This window comes from Eptesicus fuscus, chromosome 13 (assembly GCF_027574615.1).
Source record: "Eptesicus fuscus isolate TK198812 chromosome 13, DD_ASM_mEF_20220401, whole genome shotgun sequence".
Lineage (NCBI taxonomy): Eukaryota > Metazoa > Chordata > Mammalia > Chiroptera > Vespertilionidae > Eptesicus > Eptesicus fuscus.
The window spans coordinates 48,797,225-48,817,089 of record NC_072485.1 but is presented as its reverse complement, the minus strand read 5'-3'; the positions used below and the strand labels follow the sequence as shown (position 1 = coordinate 48,817,089).

At 47.2% G+C, this 19,865-nt stretch overlaps 1 protein-coding gene across 4 annotated transcripts in view; it reads left to right on the top strand.

Moving 5' to 3' along the window:
• GALNT18 (polypeptide N-acetylgalactosaminyltransferase 18) overlaps positions 1-19,865 on the top strand; it is a 288,829-nt gene that overhangs the window by 237,374 nt on the left and 31,590 nt on the right. The window contains exons 7-9 of one of the 4 annotated variants that reach the window (XM_054724626.1): positions 6,336-6,521; positions 13,155-13,292; positions 17,829-17,885. In XM_054724626.1, coding sequence (XP_054580601.1) covers positions 6,336-6,521; positions 13,155-13,292; positions 17,829-17,885 — 381 coding nt within the window. Of the gene's footprint in view, positions 1-6,335; positions 6,522-13,154; positions 13,293-17,789; positions 17,886-19,865 lie in introns of all 4 variants that reach the window. The other 3 variants (XM_054724625.1, XM_008151029.3, XM_028159854.2) reach the window with 3 other exon arrangements.

The following is a 19,865-nucleotide window of genomic DNA, read 5'->3' as shown; positions in this document are numbered from 1 at the left end:
GGGGGGGGGGAGGAGAGGGGGAGGAGTTCAAATCCTTCTCAACACAGTGCTTCAGAAGGACATTAATAAGCAAAATGATTTAACACAGGAGTGGCTGATAGGAGACATGTAAGTCTGAGTGGCCACAGACTACAGTGAGCACGAGTCTCTGAGTAGGAGAGATGGTCACAGTGTGTCCTGTTGCCTTGCTTCCAGCATTTCCCAGTTTACAAATCCCAGTTACAGCTCTGCCGGTTGTGTCTCACATACAGACATCATTTGAGGTACTGGCAAGAAAACTTAGCCTCACACAGTGAAAGAAGTAGAAAAGCCCAGCCAGTGTTGCTCCGTGGTTGAGAGTCGACCCAGGAACCAAGAGGCCACTTTTTGATTCCCAGGCAGGGCACATGCCCGGATTGCAGGCTCGATCCCCAGTGGAGGTGTGCAGGAGGCATCCAATCAATGGTGTTTCTCTCTCATTAATGTTTCTATCTCCCTTTCCTTTCCTCTCTCTCTAAAAAAATAAAAATGTATTAAAAAGTAGAAATAAAGAAGTAGAAAGGATCTAAGACATTACTGAGTCCAGCTCCTCCATTTGACAGCTGGGAGACCCTGAGGCATGGAAGGGGAAAGTGGCAAGCATAAACTCAAGCTTGTGATCCTGACCTTGTGTCAGGAGCTGCCAGCCCTGGGAAGGGAAAGGATGTGCCCTGCCCTAGAAACCCACTATGTGCCTGTCTTTGCTAGTGGGAGCTTTTCATACAGTATCTCTTTTAAACCTCCCAGGTTATCATTATTCCCCATAAAAAGGCAACTGACATCCAAATCAAAGGCTAATGGGCGGTAAAGGCAGGATTTAAACCCTCTTCCAGACTTTTCAGAAACAATCTCACAACCAGGGTGCTCTGGGAAGGGTGGGTGGTGAGTGGGACTTGCTTCGGGTTATTGGTCACAACTGGGGCCCAGAAGCTACTCTGAGGGCGAAAGCAGGCATTGGCGAGGTTGGGGGCCTTCTGTGGGGAGTTCAGGTTCCACAAGAAGGAGCCGCCTGCTATAGCCCATGCTCATTTGATGGCTTCCCAGGTTTTACGATGTTAATTTAAGCTCTGCAGCCAGAGTAAGTCTTTTCGGTTGCAGCAGTACGCACTTAAATGTCAGGACTCTGCTGAAAAACCGCTTGGGTTTGAAGGAAGTCATTGTGTTCAGTAAATGTTTATCGCCTTTTATGTTTATCGCTTTTATTAGGGGATCTCACTGAGTGACTTAAAACCACCTATCTGTATAGTTAAAGCCCAGGGCTCTCGGATTGCTGGAATCACTCATTCAAATAACAGATATTGCTTATATATTAGATGCCTGGTGTATACAATGTGACCCTTGTCTTCCTGGAGCTTATAGTCTAGCGAGGGGGGGCGCACATTGACAAAATAAATACATAAACGGAAGTATTATGAATAAGTGTTATTAATAAAAAAGACAGGGCAACTAAAAGTATTCAAGGGGATCTCATTTAGACTGGACGGGTCAAAGAAGGTAATATTGGTGCTGGGTAACAAGTGTGGGGAGAGTAATTCCAGAAAGATGGAATAGCAGGTGCAAAGGCACAGAGACAGGAGAGAACTTGGTGTGGTCAAGACACATGTTGACCATTGTCCAGCCAGAGCCATGAGGTCCAGCCCTGGGTGGACATGCTGTCAGGTGTCCTCAGTGCCGGGAAGACTAGCATGTACCTCTCTTTTTTACAATCCTAGGTCACATGTACTTTATGTAAATATTAAGTCCTGCCTCTTGCAGGTGCTTCCTGTGCCTTGTGACCTCACCTGACTTCTTGCTTAGACCCTTAGTCTTCAGCTCAGCCACCCCTTTGGTACCCACCTTCCCTGCCCTCTCTTCTCTTGTCATCCCTGCCCCATTGAATTTGCAGCGCTAAGCCCGCATTCTTTCCTGCATCGTCGCCCTCCATCAGTGACCTTGCGTCCCTGTAGCCTCCATCTGATTTGGGTCTTCCCACATCACACTAGCTGTGATGTATGTCCCAATCCCAGCTCCTTCTCTCTTCCCATCCCCTACCCCTCCCAAGCCTCCATGGAAGCTTCCTGGCATCATCCTCATGAAGTCCAAACTCCAGTGACTTCCTTTCCTACGCTTTGTCTACCATTCATGAGAGGGTCTGAGATCAGCCATGAGAGAGACTTGAGAGTCTCCTATCTCAACTATTGTCAGCTGGAGCCTCTCATCACCAGGGATGGGAGAGCACAGGCTTTCTCGTCTTTACTTCAGCGGCATTAGCCAGGCTCCCAACACACATCTTCTGTTCCAACAGCCAGAAGCTGCCGGGAACCCAAAGGCTTTCACCCTCTCCATAGATGAGGTCCTTCCACAGAAGAGAAGAGAGTGACGATGACCCCTGGGTTAGCAAGTGCTCCCAGTCTCTGGGGGGAGCACAGTGGAAGGCAACCCATCTGTCATCTGGTGAGCTTCACCCAGACAGCTGAGTCCTCTGCTCCCTGAAGGTGGATGTGTGGAGAGCGGCTACAGCGTTTGGACAGGTTCAAGTCTCAGACTGACTGTGGCAAAGCCACATACAAGACCCAGCTTAGAGGGCAGAGCCCTCCCAGCACAATTATAGCCAAAAGGCTATGGTTGTAAGCTTGACCTTATAGTCTGACCCTGTAGTCCTAGGTAGCTAAGGGATGTGGGCTGCAGGGGGTGCAGCAAGTGCTGCGTAAACAAAGCTTGATAGAGTTCAGAGAATGGCAACAACAGGAAAGAAGCAGATTTGAAACTCACAAGAACACTGTAAACATCTTGCCCTTGTTTTGCTTTGTGTGATCTGACTATAAAATAAAGCTTCTGCTTACAGGCTGTGTCACTGTTTCCTCGCCCAGGCACAGTGATCCACCTGGTCCCAACTATATTCTCTTAGCTGTCTTCTTTAATCCTTCACCGCCCCTCCTCAGGTTCACCCCTGGCCGTGCTGGACGTGGTTCAGGATGCACAGGAGGAGCCAAATAGCAGTTATAATGGTTGTTTTAAAGTAATAATAATGGGTGCAGACTAAGGCTCACAGGGTTCCCAGCATTATGACAGGAGCTTCCCAAGCCCACCGCCCAGTGCAGGGACCACTGTCATATACGTTTCACAATGAGAGGTTAGGTAGCCTACAGTTGCCACTCAGCCAGCACACAGCAGGGTTAGAATTGACCCAGATGTCCTGTCCTCACCCCATGCAGTGCTCACACTGAGGCAGGTGCAAGGTTAACAGATAGCCTCACCTCATCTCCCTCTTCCCCTGGGAGGAGGCACCTGCCAGAGGTGACACAGCAGCAGGTGGTGGAGGCGGAACCCTGGAGCCCAGTTCCCGCTCTCTCCAACACTGTGCTTTAGGTCACTATGTGTTACTCCCAGCAGGCAGCACTGCCCACACCCCGCTGGAAACCCATCATCCGTCCTGAGCACCACTTAGCACATGTCTACAGTAGGATCTGTGAAGAACTTCAGAACATTTTGAAAGGGAAGAAGGTAATTAAAGAGCAAGTGAAAGAGTGCTTAAGTGGGAAAGATAGGGCAGGGACCACAGAGCAACAGGCTATCCTAGTTGAAGGGGTGCAGGGATGTGATGTTGAACTGATACCCTGAGGATGAGTCAGGGGAAGTGTGGTAGGGGTGGGGCAGGTAATTGCATGTATAGAAGTCCAGAGGTGAGAGAAAACCCTGGCACTCCAGAGGAGATAAAGGCATCTCAGCAGGTCTGTAGCATAGAGTGTGGGGGGAAGCAGGCAGGAGGCTAGAGGGGTGGGCAGGGGCTGGGCTGGGGAGGGCGTGGTGCAGGAGGCCTCTGGTCCTGCTTACACCTTCCAAAGATTCCTCTGGCTGCTGCTTGGAGAAGAGGCTGGAGGAGGAAGGCAGGAGGGAATCAGTTGTTTGGAGGCTGTTGCAGAGCCCAGAGGGGACAAGCCTAGTCTGCAAGAGGACAGTGGCAGCGGGATAGAGTCAGGGAGGATCAAGATCTCTACAGTGAGTTTACACGCTCCCTTTACTGTGTGGCTAAGGGCCTGATGGGAGGTGCTTCCACCATCCTTCTGATTACAACTAGCAGAACCACCCACTCTTAGGTGAATAGGGAACTGACTCTTTGAGAAACAGGCCTCATAATAGAAGAGCTTTGTTATGAATTATGTTGTACTGTGTTGCTGAAATATGTCAAGTAATAGCCTGCAGTTCCAAAAAGAATAATTACCCTGACTCTGTGTTGTCAATAACATATTCACAGTATAAACAGGCTTCCATGGAAAATCTAAGCCAAGTGAATTGGACATGAGCACAATTCCCAGGATGGATAGGTCACAGAAATGAAGATGCACAGTCTGAGGCTTGCACTCCCAATTCACAGGACCACTCTGGGTGTGGGAACTACTTTTAAAGCAGCATCACCCTGAGGGAGCATGGGTCCTCCTCTGGCTTTGGTGGGTGTCAGATCCTTTTGTCTTCAGTACCAGTTGTGTGGTCTTGGGCAAGGGACAGTCGTTAGTCTGTCTCTTCACTTGGAATTAGAGGCAATAACAACTACCTCACAGGGCATTCTAAAGCGTCTGTTGTATAATTTGTATGGTAATAACTGAGATTGATTGAGTATTATGTGCCAGACATTTTCCTAAACAATTTGCATATAACTTTAATCTTCTCAACAGTTTCATGAGAGAGGTACTTTTATGATCCCTAAGATGAGGAAACTGAACCACAATGAGATCAATGACTTAGTCAAGGTCATATAGGTAGTAAGAAACAGCCAGGATTTGATCCCAAATCATGCACTTATAACCACCATGCTATACTGCCTCCCCACAAGCAGAGTCCAGGCCTGGAACATAGTGGATGCTCAGTGGGAATGTTTATTTCCTCTTTATTTGGCCCTAAATAATATGCGAAGTGCAGGACAAGCTTTGAAAGTGGTAAATCAATAAATTGCCTTCCAACTCTAACAGCCTGTGGGGGACCAACTGGTGTGAGATAGATTGATGGAAGAGAAGCAATTCTCTTTCTAACTAGCATAGGGAAATTAAGCTAAATCCAAAGCTGACCTTATCTTAGATGAAGACATATGGTTTTTGATGGGCACAAGCTGTAAGTGTAAACATCATCCACCACATCATCTAGTTGACAATACCTGACAAGTGTCCACTGCTGTCCACCAAGAGACCTTGATTGCTTTCCCTCATTCATCAGCTCTGACCAGGCATTTCAGATTCGTCTCACATTGATTGATTGATTGACTGATTAAGCATAAATTTTTTTTATTCATTCAACAAGTACTTACAAAGTACCTCTCTGTACCAGGCCTTATCTTAGATGCTAGAAATGAGAAATGAATGAGATATGGGTTTTGCCCTCTAGGAATTCAGAGAGAGGGAGGTAGGCTGGCCTATCAGCAGGTAAGTTGTGATATCAAGAGCTTTGAGGGCCAGAGGAGGAAGCAATTAGTTCTGCCTCAAGAATTGAGCAAAGACCCCCACACAGAGGGGTCATGTGACCAAGGTATTGAGAGATGATATTTTTCAGCTAGAGAAGGAGTGGGAAGAGTGTTCTAAAATTACAAACAGAATGGACAGAAGCCTCAAGGCACAAAAGCATGTGCACGTTCTGGACCATTGAAAGTTCAGAGTGGCTGGAATGATTGTGGCAACAGCTCCAAAACACTGTCCCTCAATGCTCAGAAAGCAAGGTCATTTAAAAAAAAATTTTCAAAATCAAATTGCATCTAGTTCAAGCTCCTACTCACCAAGGCCATTGAAAAGTTTAATGTGGACCTTTTTTTTTCAGCTCCCCCTCTCTTGAGTTCTATCAGAATTCAGGACCCAAGAAAGATGGAGTAGGAGAAGGGTGTCTGCTCTCTCCCTGTGGTAACCACTAATCCTTGTCCAGGTCCATGCAGTCTCTGTAAAGATGACATCTCTGCTGGCAGTCCCTGCTGGTCCCTCCATGTCAGCACTGCTACAGAGACCATTATCAGGGTTTTGTTAGCTTCTCCTTTGGGGCATGGAGAACTCAGATCTTTGATCACAAAATGCCATGTCTTTTCTTTGGAGGAGTGAATGCGATGGAGAGAGAAGGTGTATTAATTATTTGTACATAAACCCACAGCAAGAAGAAACAAAACATGAATTAATGACCCAATAACCTCCTTGGGTAGGAGTATAAATAAGGTACAGCTCGCTCCTTTTGCAGACAGTGGTCTGGTGAGACAAGGTGAAGAGAGCTGGCTTCATCTGTACTCACATTGAGTAGTCACCTGTGGCCTGGTTTAGAGGCACAGATTTATGTCATGGCACTGATGAGTGGCTCTGTGTCTTCTGCAGGTGTGGCAGTGTGGTGGGAGTGTGGAGGTCCTGCCCTGCTCTCGGATTGCCCACATTGAGCGAGCCCACAAGCCCTACACTGAGGACCTCACTGCCCACGTTCGCAGGAACGCCCTCAGGGTGGCCGAAGTCTGGATGGATGAATTTAAAAGCCATGTGTACATGGCATGGAACATACCCCAAGAGGTAGGGAGCTCCCATGGGGATGGGTTTCTTGGGGTTTGGTGGGGAAAAACAAACAAAAAACAAACATAGGACTAATCCTCTTCCCATGGGTCAATCAGAGTCTTGTTTACTATGCTAGAGTAGACTCTTAGACCCAAAATATACTACATGTTGAAGAAAGGGGGCTGACGATGAGGTGCTATGCCATGACTTATCCCCACCACCCTCCCTGGTTAGCATGCTTGATGGAGGACTTCTCTCCAGACCTCAGTGTCCTCATTTCAAATGAGAGAATTTGACCTGCCACTAACCTCTATCCCTCTAGTCACCTACACTTAAGAAGTACAAGAAAAAAATAAATGATTCCCTAGTCAATTTATACAACCTTGTCATGTGTCATATGTAAATGACCTTGAACTGCTGAGTTGGAAGAACCCAACAGATGCCAGCCACAGTATCCCAACCTGCTTAGCAACCTGTCTGCCTGGAGATTATTGCTTATGTTGCATTCTATGTGTGACTGAGCTGTTGACTACATGACCTCCTCCTTTCCTCCCAAGGCCATGGCTTCCCTTGGGAGTCCTTTATAATACCACAGCTCTCCCTTCCTAACTGGGAAATGATTGATTTTTGCTTAAAGTTTCAAGGCTCTGTTTCCTGATTTCTCTCATAAGCTATTGGCTGAGTGATTGAGAAAGTAGGTTGGGTTATGGGTACAAGCTTTTAGGCAGCCTCCCACCCCCACCACTGTCACCACGATGGGGGAGGAACTTGAGTTGGGTTACATACTCCCACCACCAGTGAGATTTCAGAATTTGGGAGTAAGAATGAGAAGCCAATGAGTACCAGTCAGAGTGTGCCCAACCCTATGGATCAACCCCAGGATTGCATCCCTGACAGTAGGCGTGTTTCTACGGAAACGGTGGTACCTTCTGGACCCATCTGGGGCTGTGGGCGTTGGATCACAGTATTCTGGGCAGCATGCTGAGCCCCGCTGTGGGTGTCCTCTAATAGAAAGAAACTCCAAGGAGCTCTCCAGTGAGGCGTTGCTAAGGGCTCTGCTAAAGGACTGGAGTCCTGATCATACTCTTGCCCCCTTTCTCTCTGTACCCCAAAGCTACAAATCTCCCCCAATTGCAGCTGCCAGATATTGAAACCATAGCAAATCCAATGAGAACTGAGTTAAAAATAATTGGAAAATGATGAAATTCAGTGTCTGTCTGTGACTCCTCAGGGTTGTAGCTCAAACCAAGCAAAGGGGGTAGGTAAGCAGTGGTGGTGAATCCCAGAAAGGCAGATGAGAAATGGGAGTGTCCGGGATAGAGCCTTAGGCAGAGAAGAAAGGAGGTCAATGTGTTTCCTACAAATCTGTCTCTGGACCCCCTTGTTCCCTTTTATGTCCAAACTCCCTCTTATAGCTCTTTTCAAACTTCTGCAGAGTCAATACCTGTTCACTTTCCATTCACTTCTCAAGTCACATCCTAGTACTCCATCAAAGCTGCTTTGGACAGTCATCATGGACATTTTAGTTTTTAACCTGCAAGATCCCACATTCCCTTGTAACTCTGAGCTCCCTTGGTGTGATCCCACACCTCAGAATGTCTTCATCTCTCTCCACTTGCTCCTAATTCCTTTTAGGCTCCTCTTACTTCCACTGGATGCGTAAGTGTCTCCAGGGATCCATCCTTGGCCCCCTGCTCTTATATGCACCATCTCTTTGGGTAGTCCTAGCTGTTTTTCGGTTCTGCACCCACCTATCTGTTGACAACTTCCTGATTGATATCCCGAGCCCTGACTTCTGCTGTTAGTTTCAGACATACACTTGACAGCTTCTCCTGGATGTTCCCATGGTGCTTCAGGCTGAACCTGACCCCAAAACTGAGAACAGCTCCCCACCCCCAAATCTGCTCTAGTTCTTATTCTTTACCTCAGCTCATGATACCACTGTCTGCCCAGACATAGGAGCTTGAAACTGAGCATCTTATTTTAATCCTCCTCTTTCTCAAGCCCCATTCCCAGTCCATCACCAACCCTTCCTCTCCACTCCTGCCTCTTCTCATGTCTAAGTTCAGGCCTGTCTCTTCCTCTGCAAAAGTTTCCACCTAGATTCCCTAGTTCAAGTCTTACCCTCTCCCCTCAAATCTACTCTTCAGACTACCCCAAGTTATATCTTAAAAACCTCTCAGTGACAATGTTATGCCCTACTTAAAATTGTTAAGTGATTCTCCAGTGTTTGACACAGATTCAAGATTCTCCTTTGCCCACCAACCCTGTTTTGAAGTGTGCAGATTGCCTGGACTGTGGGAACTGTCCGTAGCTCCCTGTTCATTCCATGCTGTTTCTCAATTCTGTGTGTTTTCCAGTTTTGTCCTCTCTGCTTGGAATTCCATACTCAAAACCTCTTCCCCAGCTTTCACCCTTACTGACTCCCCTCTATCCTTTTAGACTCAGGGCCAGCTGGGAAAGAAGGCTCCTTTTTGCAAGGATGTCTCTGTCATTGCATCATCACCCTATAAAAGATTGTTCTGTTATCTGAAGGTCTCTCTCTCATAGACCAGTGGCTCTCAAACCTGGCTGGACTTGAAAATCACTTGGGCTTCAGCCCCAGAGATTATGACTTAGTTGGTGTGGAAGGGGACCAGAAATCCTTTAAAAAAAAAAAAAAACTAAAAAAAAACTCGGGGATTCTAATGTCCACCTAGGCTGAAAACTACTGTCCTAGACCATGATCTCCCTGAGGACAGATTGTGTTTTCATATTTGTGTCACCATGCCTAGCACAAGGCAGGTCACATGGTCAAAGCTCAGTAAAACCTTGCTAATGTTTATTAACAGATGATTCTGCTGGTCTTGGGCATAATCCCTTCCTACCTTGGTCCTAAAAGCAGATCTGCAGACCAACTTGGAGAATCACTTGGAGAGCATTAGAAAAAACACTGATTCTGGGTCCCATCCTCAGAGATTCTGATGATTAGATGTGTAGGTGTGGAATCTATAAAAAGCTCTCCAAGTGCTGGTTTGGGGCAGTCAGGTTCCAAACTCATCTTTAGCATCACCTACTTCAGGAAGCCTTCCTTGAGTGCTCACTTCCTTTTCCGACCATCCTGGCTGCCCCACACCATGAGACGACTAAGGGCTCTTCCTCTGTTGACCTTTAGCACTCTCTCTTCCCTCCATGCTCACACTGTGTGTAGAGAGTCTGTTTATATGTCTGGATTTTCCAGACTTTCCTTTCTGGCAGACTGTGACTTCTTCCTATTTGAATGCACAGTGGTTAGGGCAGCACCTAACACCTACTAAGCACTCAGAAAAGATGAGTTGAATAAAAAACAAAGAAGAGAAAGTATAGATGCTGCATGGCCTCCCTGTTTGCCCAGCTGCCCTTAATGTGGTGACATCCCAATACTGTACCTTTAGCTCAGTCACAAGCACATCTGTTTTCTATTTACTTAACCTTTCCTCTGTGGCATCCCAGCTGCAAATGTGGAGCTGGAACCCTTCAACCATGCCTAGTGTGTATCTTGAGAATTAAATAAGTTAATGTATGTAAAGACACTGATCAATGCCTGGCAAATGGAAGGAGTGTTACCTCTTGTTGCTGTTATTGCTTATGCCTTCTGCATTTGCACCCCAGCTTTAAAATGACCTTGCTGGGCACTCATCCTCTCCTGCTGCCTTCTATGCTGAGTCCTCCTAGGCTGTGCACTGAACAGAAAAGACTCTCACCTGCTCCCTCACCACGTCCAGTCTCAAGCATTTAGAAGGCTAGAGGAGCCTCCAGCTCTTGCTTCCTTCTACTTTAATTGAAAATCAGTTTTCTTATCAATAAACAGAAAGTCAGTGTGCAGCAAAGCATCCAGATTTTCTTACATGGGTTTCAGGAACTCTAGACTGGCCCCTGCTGAATGCCAGGAGTGTCTCACCATGGTGCTTGGGCAACGGCCCTTCCTTAGGTTTGGCTGCAAGAAATTGTGTGTGGCTGCACACACGGACAGGAATACCGGACAGCTTTGTGTGTGGCTAAGTGTATTAGCTTCCAAAACAAGTTACTCCCAACAGAGAGGCTTAGAACAACAGAAATTTATCCTCTCACAGTCTGGAGGTCGGAAGCCCAAAATCTAAGTGCGGGCAGGGCCGTGCTCCCTCCATAGGCTCGAGGGGAGGATCCTTCCTTGCCTGGTGCTCCTTGGCTTATAGATACATAACTCCAATCTCTACCTCTGTCTCTGTGTCCAAACCTTCCTCTCCTTTCTCTTATAAAGATTTAGGCTCAGCCCTGGCCAGTTTGGCTCAATGGATTGAGTGTCAGCCTGCGGACTAAAGGGTCCCAGGTTTGATTCTAGTCAAGGGCACATGCCCGGGTTGCGGGCTCGATCCCCAGTAGGGGGAGTGCAGGAGGCAGCCAATCAATGATTCTTTCTCATCATTACTGTTTCTATTTCTCTCTCCCTTTCCCTTCCTCTCAGAAATCAATAAAAATATATATATTTTTTAAATTTAGGCTCACTGTAAATCCAGAATGATTTCACCTCAAGGTCTCCAATTAATTACACCTACAAAGACCCTAATTCCAAATAAGATCACATTCGGAGGTTCAGATAGACAAAAATTTGGGGTGGGGAGACACTGTTCAATCCATTCCACCACGTAAGTATTCAGCAAGGGAAGAAAGAGACATTCATTGTTTTCTAATAACAAGGGCCAAGGTGAACTTCTTTGAGAAAGTTTGCTTATTTCTCAATTTCTGCCCCCTGCTCTAAAAGAGTTTCACACAATTTACAGTAAACACACGGTACAGAAGTGCTGAATCATTAAAAGGGAAAGGCTTAAGTGGGTTAATAAACAGGAAGAGGAAAGGGTCATGACATCCAGAAACATAAGCCGAGGAAAGCTCTGATTCTTGAGTCTCTTAGAAGTCAGAGTACTGATGGGCCCTGACCAGTTATATCTCTCGCACCTTCGATTCCATCAGAAGGAGGGAGATGAACTGTCCCTGGGTCCTGAGTATAGAAAGAAAGTTTTCCCATGGGAACCAGAATTTTAGAAAACCACAGAGACCTTCCTGAGACAAGTTCTTCTAGCGGCTCCTGGTAAAATCTGAGGCATAGTGTTAATTTTCCATCATATGAAGGCAATTATAGCATGAAGCAGGGAGTCCTGGGTCCAGGTAAATAGCTTTGTGATATAAGGATAAAGAACAGACAAGTTTAAAGGGTTAGTACTTTGAAGGGGAGGGGCCTTGGGATGGGGTTACATTTAGTGCCAGTTGCTGTGTTCACTTCATAAACACTGTCTCCACTCAGGCTCATTAGTGTAGTTCAGGTGATGTCTAGGCCAGGGGCACAGAGATAAGCCAAACATGACTCCTGACCACAGGGAGCCAGGGTCCAGCAGAGAGGCCACATAGCCGTCAGGAGCAGAGACTAGACAAATTACAGAGGAATCACCGAGAAGTACTCAAAAGGCAGGTCCTCGCTGAAATTCCTCCCGAGGACACTGGGTCTCAAACCCACAGGCTGTAGCAGGTTCACATTTTTATGTTACCTGCATTCTGTTGGGTAAAAATAAATGTAATTCTTTTATATTTACTTTTTTTTTTTCCCACTGGACCCCCCATTGTCTGATGTCAAAAGCTTGTTGGGATCATGTTCAGACACATGCAGCAGCCATCTTTGTGATTTTTCTCAGACATGTCGGACTTAAACTCTGTTAGTTTCACCGTCATTCCAACCCCAGTTGCTGATCCCCTGCACTGATCTAGACCGGGCATTCACACAGCCACCATGTGGGCCTCAGAGCTGTGGTCCCCATCCTCCTCCCTCCCCGCTCTGGGCTGCTATGTAATGAGATGCCAAGGTTCCTGGCTCCATGGTGCCATCTCTGAGATGTCACTGAGTCTCCAGTCTCTGCTATGGCATCGGCTCTGTCTCAGCTGACTCTGTGCCCTGGTCAACAGGTGGTGTGGGGCTCAGGGACTCTCTGCGCTCTCTCTCCATTCTGTGCTGGGACCACAAAAAACATTGGGGCTTCTCACTCCCCCTCACTCAAGGACACATTCATGCCTCCAATACTGCTCCTTGCTGCTGCACCGTGGTGGCTCAGGGGCCACCTTTCTGACCTACCTGGGAAGTGTGGGACACAGATGCTGTCTATGCTAAGACCCCCAGTTTAAGGAGAATCTGCTTCTCTCACTGGGACTTGGCCTCAGGAGGCAGAAGGTCAGCCCCTTGCAGATTCACAGGGAAAGGTTAAAAGTAAGCAACTCACAGCTCCATTTACTAATGGTTGGACTTCAGCAAGTCACTAAAGAGATCACTGAACCTCTCTTTGTCTTAAATCCTTGTCTGTAAAATGAGGATTAGATAGTGCTACTTCATGAATTTAAATGGAACTACAGGTTTTTGTTGTTGTTGTTGTTTTAGTTTAAAATGTAAGGATTTGCCATCTTTATTTCCAAAGGCCTTTGATGACAGTCCCCATCAACGTTGAGACCTCGTTTCATAGTCCAAGTGGGGATGGCTATGGGTTAAGTACCTGTAGGGAAATTCGAGTTGAGTTCCCTTCATTAAACAGTCTCTGGGAATCCTGGTTGGGGAGGACTGGGGAGAAGCGTGCCCTGATGGTGGCTGCATCTCTGCATTTGCACCCCATGTAGGACTCAGGAATCGACATCGGGGACATTACTGCAAGGAAGGCTCTGAGGAAGCAGCTGCAGTGCAAGACCTTCCGGTGGTACCTGGTCAGCGTGTACCCAGAGATGAGGATGTACTCAGACATCATCGCCTACGGGGTGGTAAGGAGCCAGCCCCTTGGGGTTCCATTCAGTCACAGACAGAGAACAAGACTAGAGAGATGCTGGTTTCTAGAATTGTGCGCAAGGCAGCCTTTGCTTTCATAGCCCAAACCTCCCCAGTCCCTTAGAAGAGGCACTTAGTTGCTTCTGCTAGGCCTATGCAATTCAGCTCTGGCCCAAACCTGCACATTCCACTTGATAAAACAAAAACCTGCAGTTAGGTTAAGATCCCAAGGCCACATGACAAACACCCATTGTTCCCCAGGAGTGGGTGCCTAAGATCCTATCAACCAGCCTCCATGACTCCGCTCACACACAAAGCCTCCTGAAAGGAGTTCTGGGAAATATAACCTTGAGTTTGCTGTATTTTGAGGGATATTTTAGTACTGCTCATTGATTGGTTCCCCTGTTGGAGGCAGCAAGATGGTGGGGCAGAGCACAGGCAGACCTGGTTCCAGTCTTGACCAGCACACTTCCTAGGCAATTGTCTTAATGTCTATGGGCCTCAATTTTTTCATACAGTAAAGGGATAAAAGAAAGTCTAAGATATATAAATATATTTTCTATCTAAGGTTAAAATACTATTCTTCCAATATCCTCAGGACCATAAAATTCTTATGGTATTTTAAATGATCCCTGATTGATTTGGGGCTATCTCACCTGATTTTTGCTGACTGAACAAACACATAAAGTTTTTCTACTGATGGTTAAGTGCTACCTTCCTCACCCCGTGTTACTGATGAGGAAACAGAGAGGCAAAGTGACTTGCCCATATTTACACAGGTAATCAATAATAACACTGAGTCTAAAACATCAGCTGCTGATATCACTGCAATTCCTCCCTTTGAAGAGTGTCCCCTCAGACCGCTCTGATATCCCAGGATGAAAAGTTTAAGGTAAACTAAGGCCTCTCCCTTTGATGACCTGTTGTCAGAACTGAGTTCAAGGGCTGCCGTAACAGAAACAATGGGTACAGCATAAGCCTGGGAGAGGAAGAATCCTTGTGGAAGAATTGCCTCAGTGTGCTCTGTGGGCCTCCCAATCTAACATCCTTGGATTCGTACGGAAACAGAGCTGAGATCCCAGCAACTCCTCTTCCACTTCCTGCAGGGTCTCTGTTGTCCTGGAGACCAGCCCATAGAAGGGGTCAGGTCCTCCCACAAGAGTTGCCATGGGCATGGTTGGCATGTCCTCAGAGAACCGCCCAGGGGCCTCTGGCCTCTCCACTCTTAGGCTGTTATAATTCCAATGTCCGGATACTCAGCAGGTGCTGCCCAGCAGTTACCTGAGACTCCAGATCCTGTCATCACCATGGAAACACATTGGACTATGAGGTGCCCATTAGCCCTGCCTCCCTCCCCAGAACAATTCTGAGGACACAGTTGCTACTGGTGCTCCCACACTGCCCATACTAAGTTACATGTGCTGCTTGCCTGTTGTTGGACCCCATACAAAAAGGACAGTTAGGCAAATATGACTTCAGAGAAACGATTGGCCCAAAACCTCTGTGAGCCATTCCGAACGGTAGTAGCCAAACTCAGCCAAAGAGGCAGGGAAAGCAGTAACAGTGGAGGTGTGTGCATGCAGCCATTGCAGTTCTGGGTCTTGGCCAAGAGCATTCTTGTCTTCCAAGCAAAAGTGTCCCCTCTTACAAACACATACAGCAGGTTGACCATGAAGCCCGCTCAATGTCACACCCAGTTCTTGGGGCTGACAGAGGTCTCTGACCCCTGCATGCTCATCTGCCAGACACTGTTTAGGACCCTGCCAGCCTCCCTTCATTCCTGCCTCTTCCACAGGCTGGGCTCTGACATGAGCAGAGACATGCTTGCTTGTCAAGGAGCATAATGAACCCTCAGTGGGGGCAATAGGGTAAAGATGGGCGAGGCAGGATGCAGCCGCAAGAATAAGAGGATTTGCTGGGGCTGAAATGCTCTTCCTGGTGATTTTTTTTATTCTGAAGTGGAGAGGCCAGGTGTCTTTTCAGACATAGCGTTTCTTGTTCCTTTTTCCCTTCCAGCCCATGCCCAAACTACCTTGCTCAGGTCAAATAAGCCCCTGGGACTGTCAGTTGGCCAGTATCAAGTCTATATAAACCAGGCCATTAATCCACTAATCGGTCCCATTAATGACTCCTGCAGACTGAAGGGCCTGTGGACCCGTTGTATGGGCCTGGGTTTCCCCTGGATCGTTGAGCTCCACGTCTGGGAGACAGAGTGGCTTTGGATTAATTCCAGCTCTGGTGCCGACAGTAGAGATGGAGCAGCACCTGGAAACAGACATGCCCAGCTTCCAAATGTGGGTTTTGCTACTTAATCACTCCACGATTGGCAAAACTTTAGTCAGACCATTTCATGGGGCATCTTTCACAGTCTCAGGATTGTCGCCATTTACCTGATGGGAAGACCTTGGACTTCAGAGACAAACAGACTCCAGCTCTGCCACTTGTCCAACTATGACGCCATTCATTTAGAAATGCCATTTACTTGTACATTTCAATCATTCATTCATTGCATATGTATTTACTGTCTACTCTGTACCAGAGCTGGCCGGTGAGGAAGACTGAGACCTAGCCTGGTGACATTAGTAGAGGAGACAGGCAAGAGAAGAAGCAATAAGAATACAGTGTGCTAAGGGCTCCAATAAGCCAGGTGGAGGAGCTGGTGAAACATGGAGCCACAGCCTCGCACAGACTGGGTTAGGAAAGGCTTCCAGAGTGACAGAGAAGCTGAGAACCAAAGGAAGAAGAGGATTTAGTCAGGCAAAGAGAAGACCAAAGCAGGGCATCCATGCAGTGGGAGTAGATTGCAGACAGAGAGGTGAGGCAGAGCTTCTTACTGTACCACACTTCCTTGTTTTGAGGATTAGGTGGGATAATGCATGTAGCACACAGCACGTAGATACAGTCATATAAATTGGTTTCCCAGAAGTTATATTGCATTATCCAAGAACACACAGCTGGAGCCAGGATTCCATCCCAGTCTGTCTCTCCAACTGTGTCAACAGGTCACCTGCTAATGGGAGAGTGGTGGCACAGCCAACATGGACTTTATCAAGGGCATCAACCACCCCCCTCACTCAGAGGCTGATTTTAAGATCCCAGGGAGAACAAGTCTGACAGCAGAGGTCTCTGGTCCTTTCTCTTTGTAGCCGCAGTTAGTAGGTCTCACTAATGGTTTCAGTGCTGGGCTTCAGATGTGATATCCACCAGTCCCTGGGCTGCGGGAGAAGTCCAGAGTGTTTTCTATGCTCCTCCCACACAGGCCAGCCAAGTAGTTGGTTTATCATGAGGATCTGCTGCATAGACACTTCTGGGGCCCTGCCTAGGGAGCTGGCACGTGTCCATATATTTTCAGAAACCTCCAAACCACAAGTTTGAGCTTGAGCTGCTGTCACCAAGTAAAGAAAGGAAGCGCAAGAGAAAATAATTTGACTCTGTTCCTTGTCCCTGTCAAGAACAGGGTATGCATAGCCCACACATGCACCTCTGGTTCTGTTCTATTTCACATCCCTTACTCAGGGTCATTGAACCCCTGCCACAACCCCTAAGGACTACCAAAGCTCGGCCACTGCCTGCTGCTGGTCTTCCCCAATAGATGACCCACCTGTGGTCCATTGCCCTGGTCTATCCCTGGATGTCTATTTCCAGCCTCCTGTTCTAAACAGAGTGCTTTGATTGCTGAGAAAAGCTATTTAAACTAACTCAAGTTAAGGTGGGTAAAGATGCCACACACTCTCTTATGGACACAGGAGCTGAAGAACAGCTGGATGTGGGCACTCGAGCTAGGAAACCACAACAGTAGCAGGATGATCTCTTGTCTCTAATTCTGTCTGCCTCATGCTTCATCTCCTCCTTGATCAAAGTTGCACATGGCCCAACAGATCCCCCACTCCCAGTCTAAGTGGCCTTATAATCCTAGTGGCCACCACATTTGTCCTGTTGATGTCTTGTGCTTGTAGGTAGGGTGAGAGTGACCTCTCTTCTCCTGCTCCCACCTGGCCCTCTTCTCTCTTATTCACCTGGCAAATCCCCCAACATGGAGAACTCTCATCCACTGGGGCCTGGTCAAATCACTGCTGGATATGCTGGGCAGTGAGGGCCTGGTCCCAGGTCCCCAAAACAGCTAGAATGTTGCCCACTTCCCCCAACCCTGAAGAGTAAAAACAGAGGCCTATCCAGAGACCTCTGAAGGCCATGGTGCCCCTCTTGTGTGTGTGCTAGCAGGTGGATCTTTTATTATTACCGAGACCTATTCCGGTCCCCAGACCCAGCTTGCTCTTTAGCATGTGAATGCTTCGCCTTCAAAGGGGCTGGTCTTAACCTCAGCACCTTTGTGCAAAGCAAAAGTGCTTGTTGGTTTCCATAGTATTCAAGAGTCTTTGGGCTAATTATGGAAATGGAGCCTGTGTCAGTAGAGAGCTTGTTTCTCCTGATTTAATATATTTGTTTCTCTGTTCCTTTCTCTTTGGTGTGGCTGCCCCTGCCCTGGTGTTCAGCTGCAGAACTCTCTGAAGACCGATTTGTGTCTTGATCAGGGTCCAGACACAGAGAACGTTCCCATCGTGTATATCTGCCATGGAATGACGCCCCAGGTGAGTGCTCTGAGAGCTCCCCGCACTGCACCAGGGTGTGCACGTGTATCTGGGGGGAAGGATAGTTAAATTCTGTCTTGGGTATCCTGGGCCCCAGGGCCTTGGGGATTTTCATTAGGAGGTGTCCTGATGGGCAAAAAGGGAGAGTCGTGCCTGCCTTGCCTGGAAGGAGGCAGGAAGCAGATGCTAGGATGCCAGAGTCTTTCGTTATGGAGAGTGAAGAAGGCACTTTCTAGAGGGGCACCCGCCTCCCCTGGGAGAGATGGGTAAATCACAGTCCTGCTCCTGGCATCCATGCCCTGCCCTAACAGGAGGAAACCCAGGACTCCCCCTAACTCCTGGCACCTTAGAGTCCCTTCAGAGGTCCATTGCATAGCCTCCAGGCTCTGTCCTTCACAGCTGGGGCCAAAATGTATAGCCATGAGACCCTTTGTAGCACTTAGGACATTCTTCTGGTGGAGAGGGAAGAGCAGCTACCAGGAAAATAAATTATCCCTGAAAAATTCCCCATCATGGCTTCAGCGACCCAGAGAGGATGTCAAGGACACAGGCAAGAGAGATGGTTTATTCAACAAAGTGCAATGAGCAATCATTGATGGAGAGCTCCATAGGCTAACTCTTAACTTGACAACATTTTCAAAGTTTACCTATCTTACCTCCAGAAGTGCACAATGATTTAAAAAAAAGATATTTAGTATAGAAGATGTGTATATTTGTGTAATTACAAATTAGTATTTAAAAGAGTTGTACCTTCCTAAATATACAACCAAAGGATATTATGATATATCACTCAATATAATGTAGTGGGACTTCCCCACAATTGTCCATGGTTATCTCCACCAACTCGTCTGTTCTGTTGCTCAGCTGCTGTGACATCACTGGTCAATCCCAGGTCAGCATGTCACACTGTGCCCACACCACGCAATATGGCAGCTCATTCTTCATTATTACAATGGTGTGACATTTATAATGGGTGACTATTTTTATGTAAATTTTATATCTATCAACATGTAACAGAGTGTACAGAAACTCTCTTTCTGGCCTGCAGATGGTCACCTTCTCAGTATGTCCTCACATGGCAAGGAGAGAGAGAATGAGTAAGCTCTCTGGTGTCCCTTCTTAAAAGGACACTAATCCTATCAGATCTGGGCTCTACCTTTATGATATCATTTAACCTTAACTTGAAGATTTGGAAAATTCTCAGCCTATCAATATATGCAACCATTTGATTAAAAGATCATGGGTGGGACTCATGGACTTAATCAGCCATTGCAGCAGCAGAAGCCAGAGATAGAGGTGAGGTTATATAAGCAGAGACACTGCCAGTTTGAACTAAAGAGACAGTGAGACTGGATGAAGGAAGGCTGTTGGACTTGTTCAAGTCTGTAAGATGGGACCATGGAGCTGTTCAGTTGTAAGCAGGCACCATTCCTGATTGTCACCTCACCTGTCTCTGGGCCTTTATTTTGTTTTACTCTCTTATTGAAATATAATTTTACTCTCAAGTCCAGAGTGTATAGCTCAATGAATCTCTACATTTGTAGACACTGTGCAGTCACCACCCAGATGAAGCCCATCTTCCCACTGGGCTTCCTCCTCTCTCCTCCTCGTCAGTACCTCCACCCAAAAGTAACAATTTTAATTTCCAGCATTGCTGATTCCTTGTATCTGGGCCTGTCTTCTTGTTGGCAAACAAGGAAACTGGACTGGCCACTTCCAGGCCCAGCTCCACCATCTCTGACAATCCGTTGACCTTGAATTCTTTTCTTCTGAACTTCACTTGGTCTGGGAATCTGTGAGTTTGTCCTGTGCTTGTGAGGAATACGGGGAGCTGCCTGCCCTTGATGCTTTGTAAATCAGCATCTTGATGTGAGCTATAGCAAGTCTCAAAGGCTTGGTCCCCCTCCCCCTTTCTCAAAGCCACAGCAGCCTCATGTAACTGGGCCTCACGGGGAACACTGGGTCCTATTGCCCTCTCCC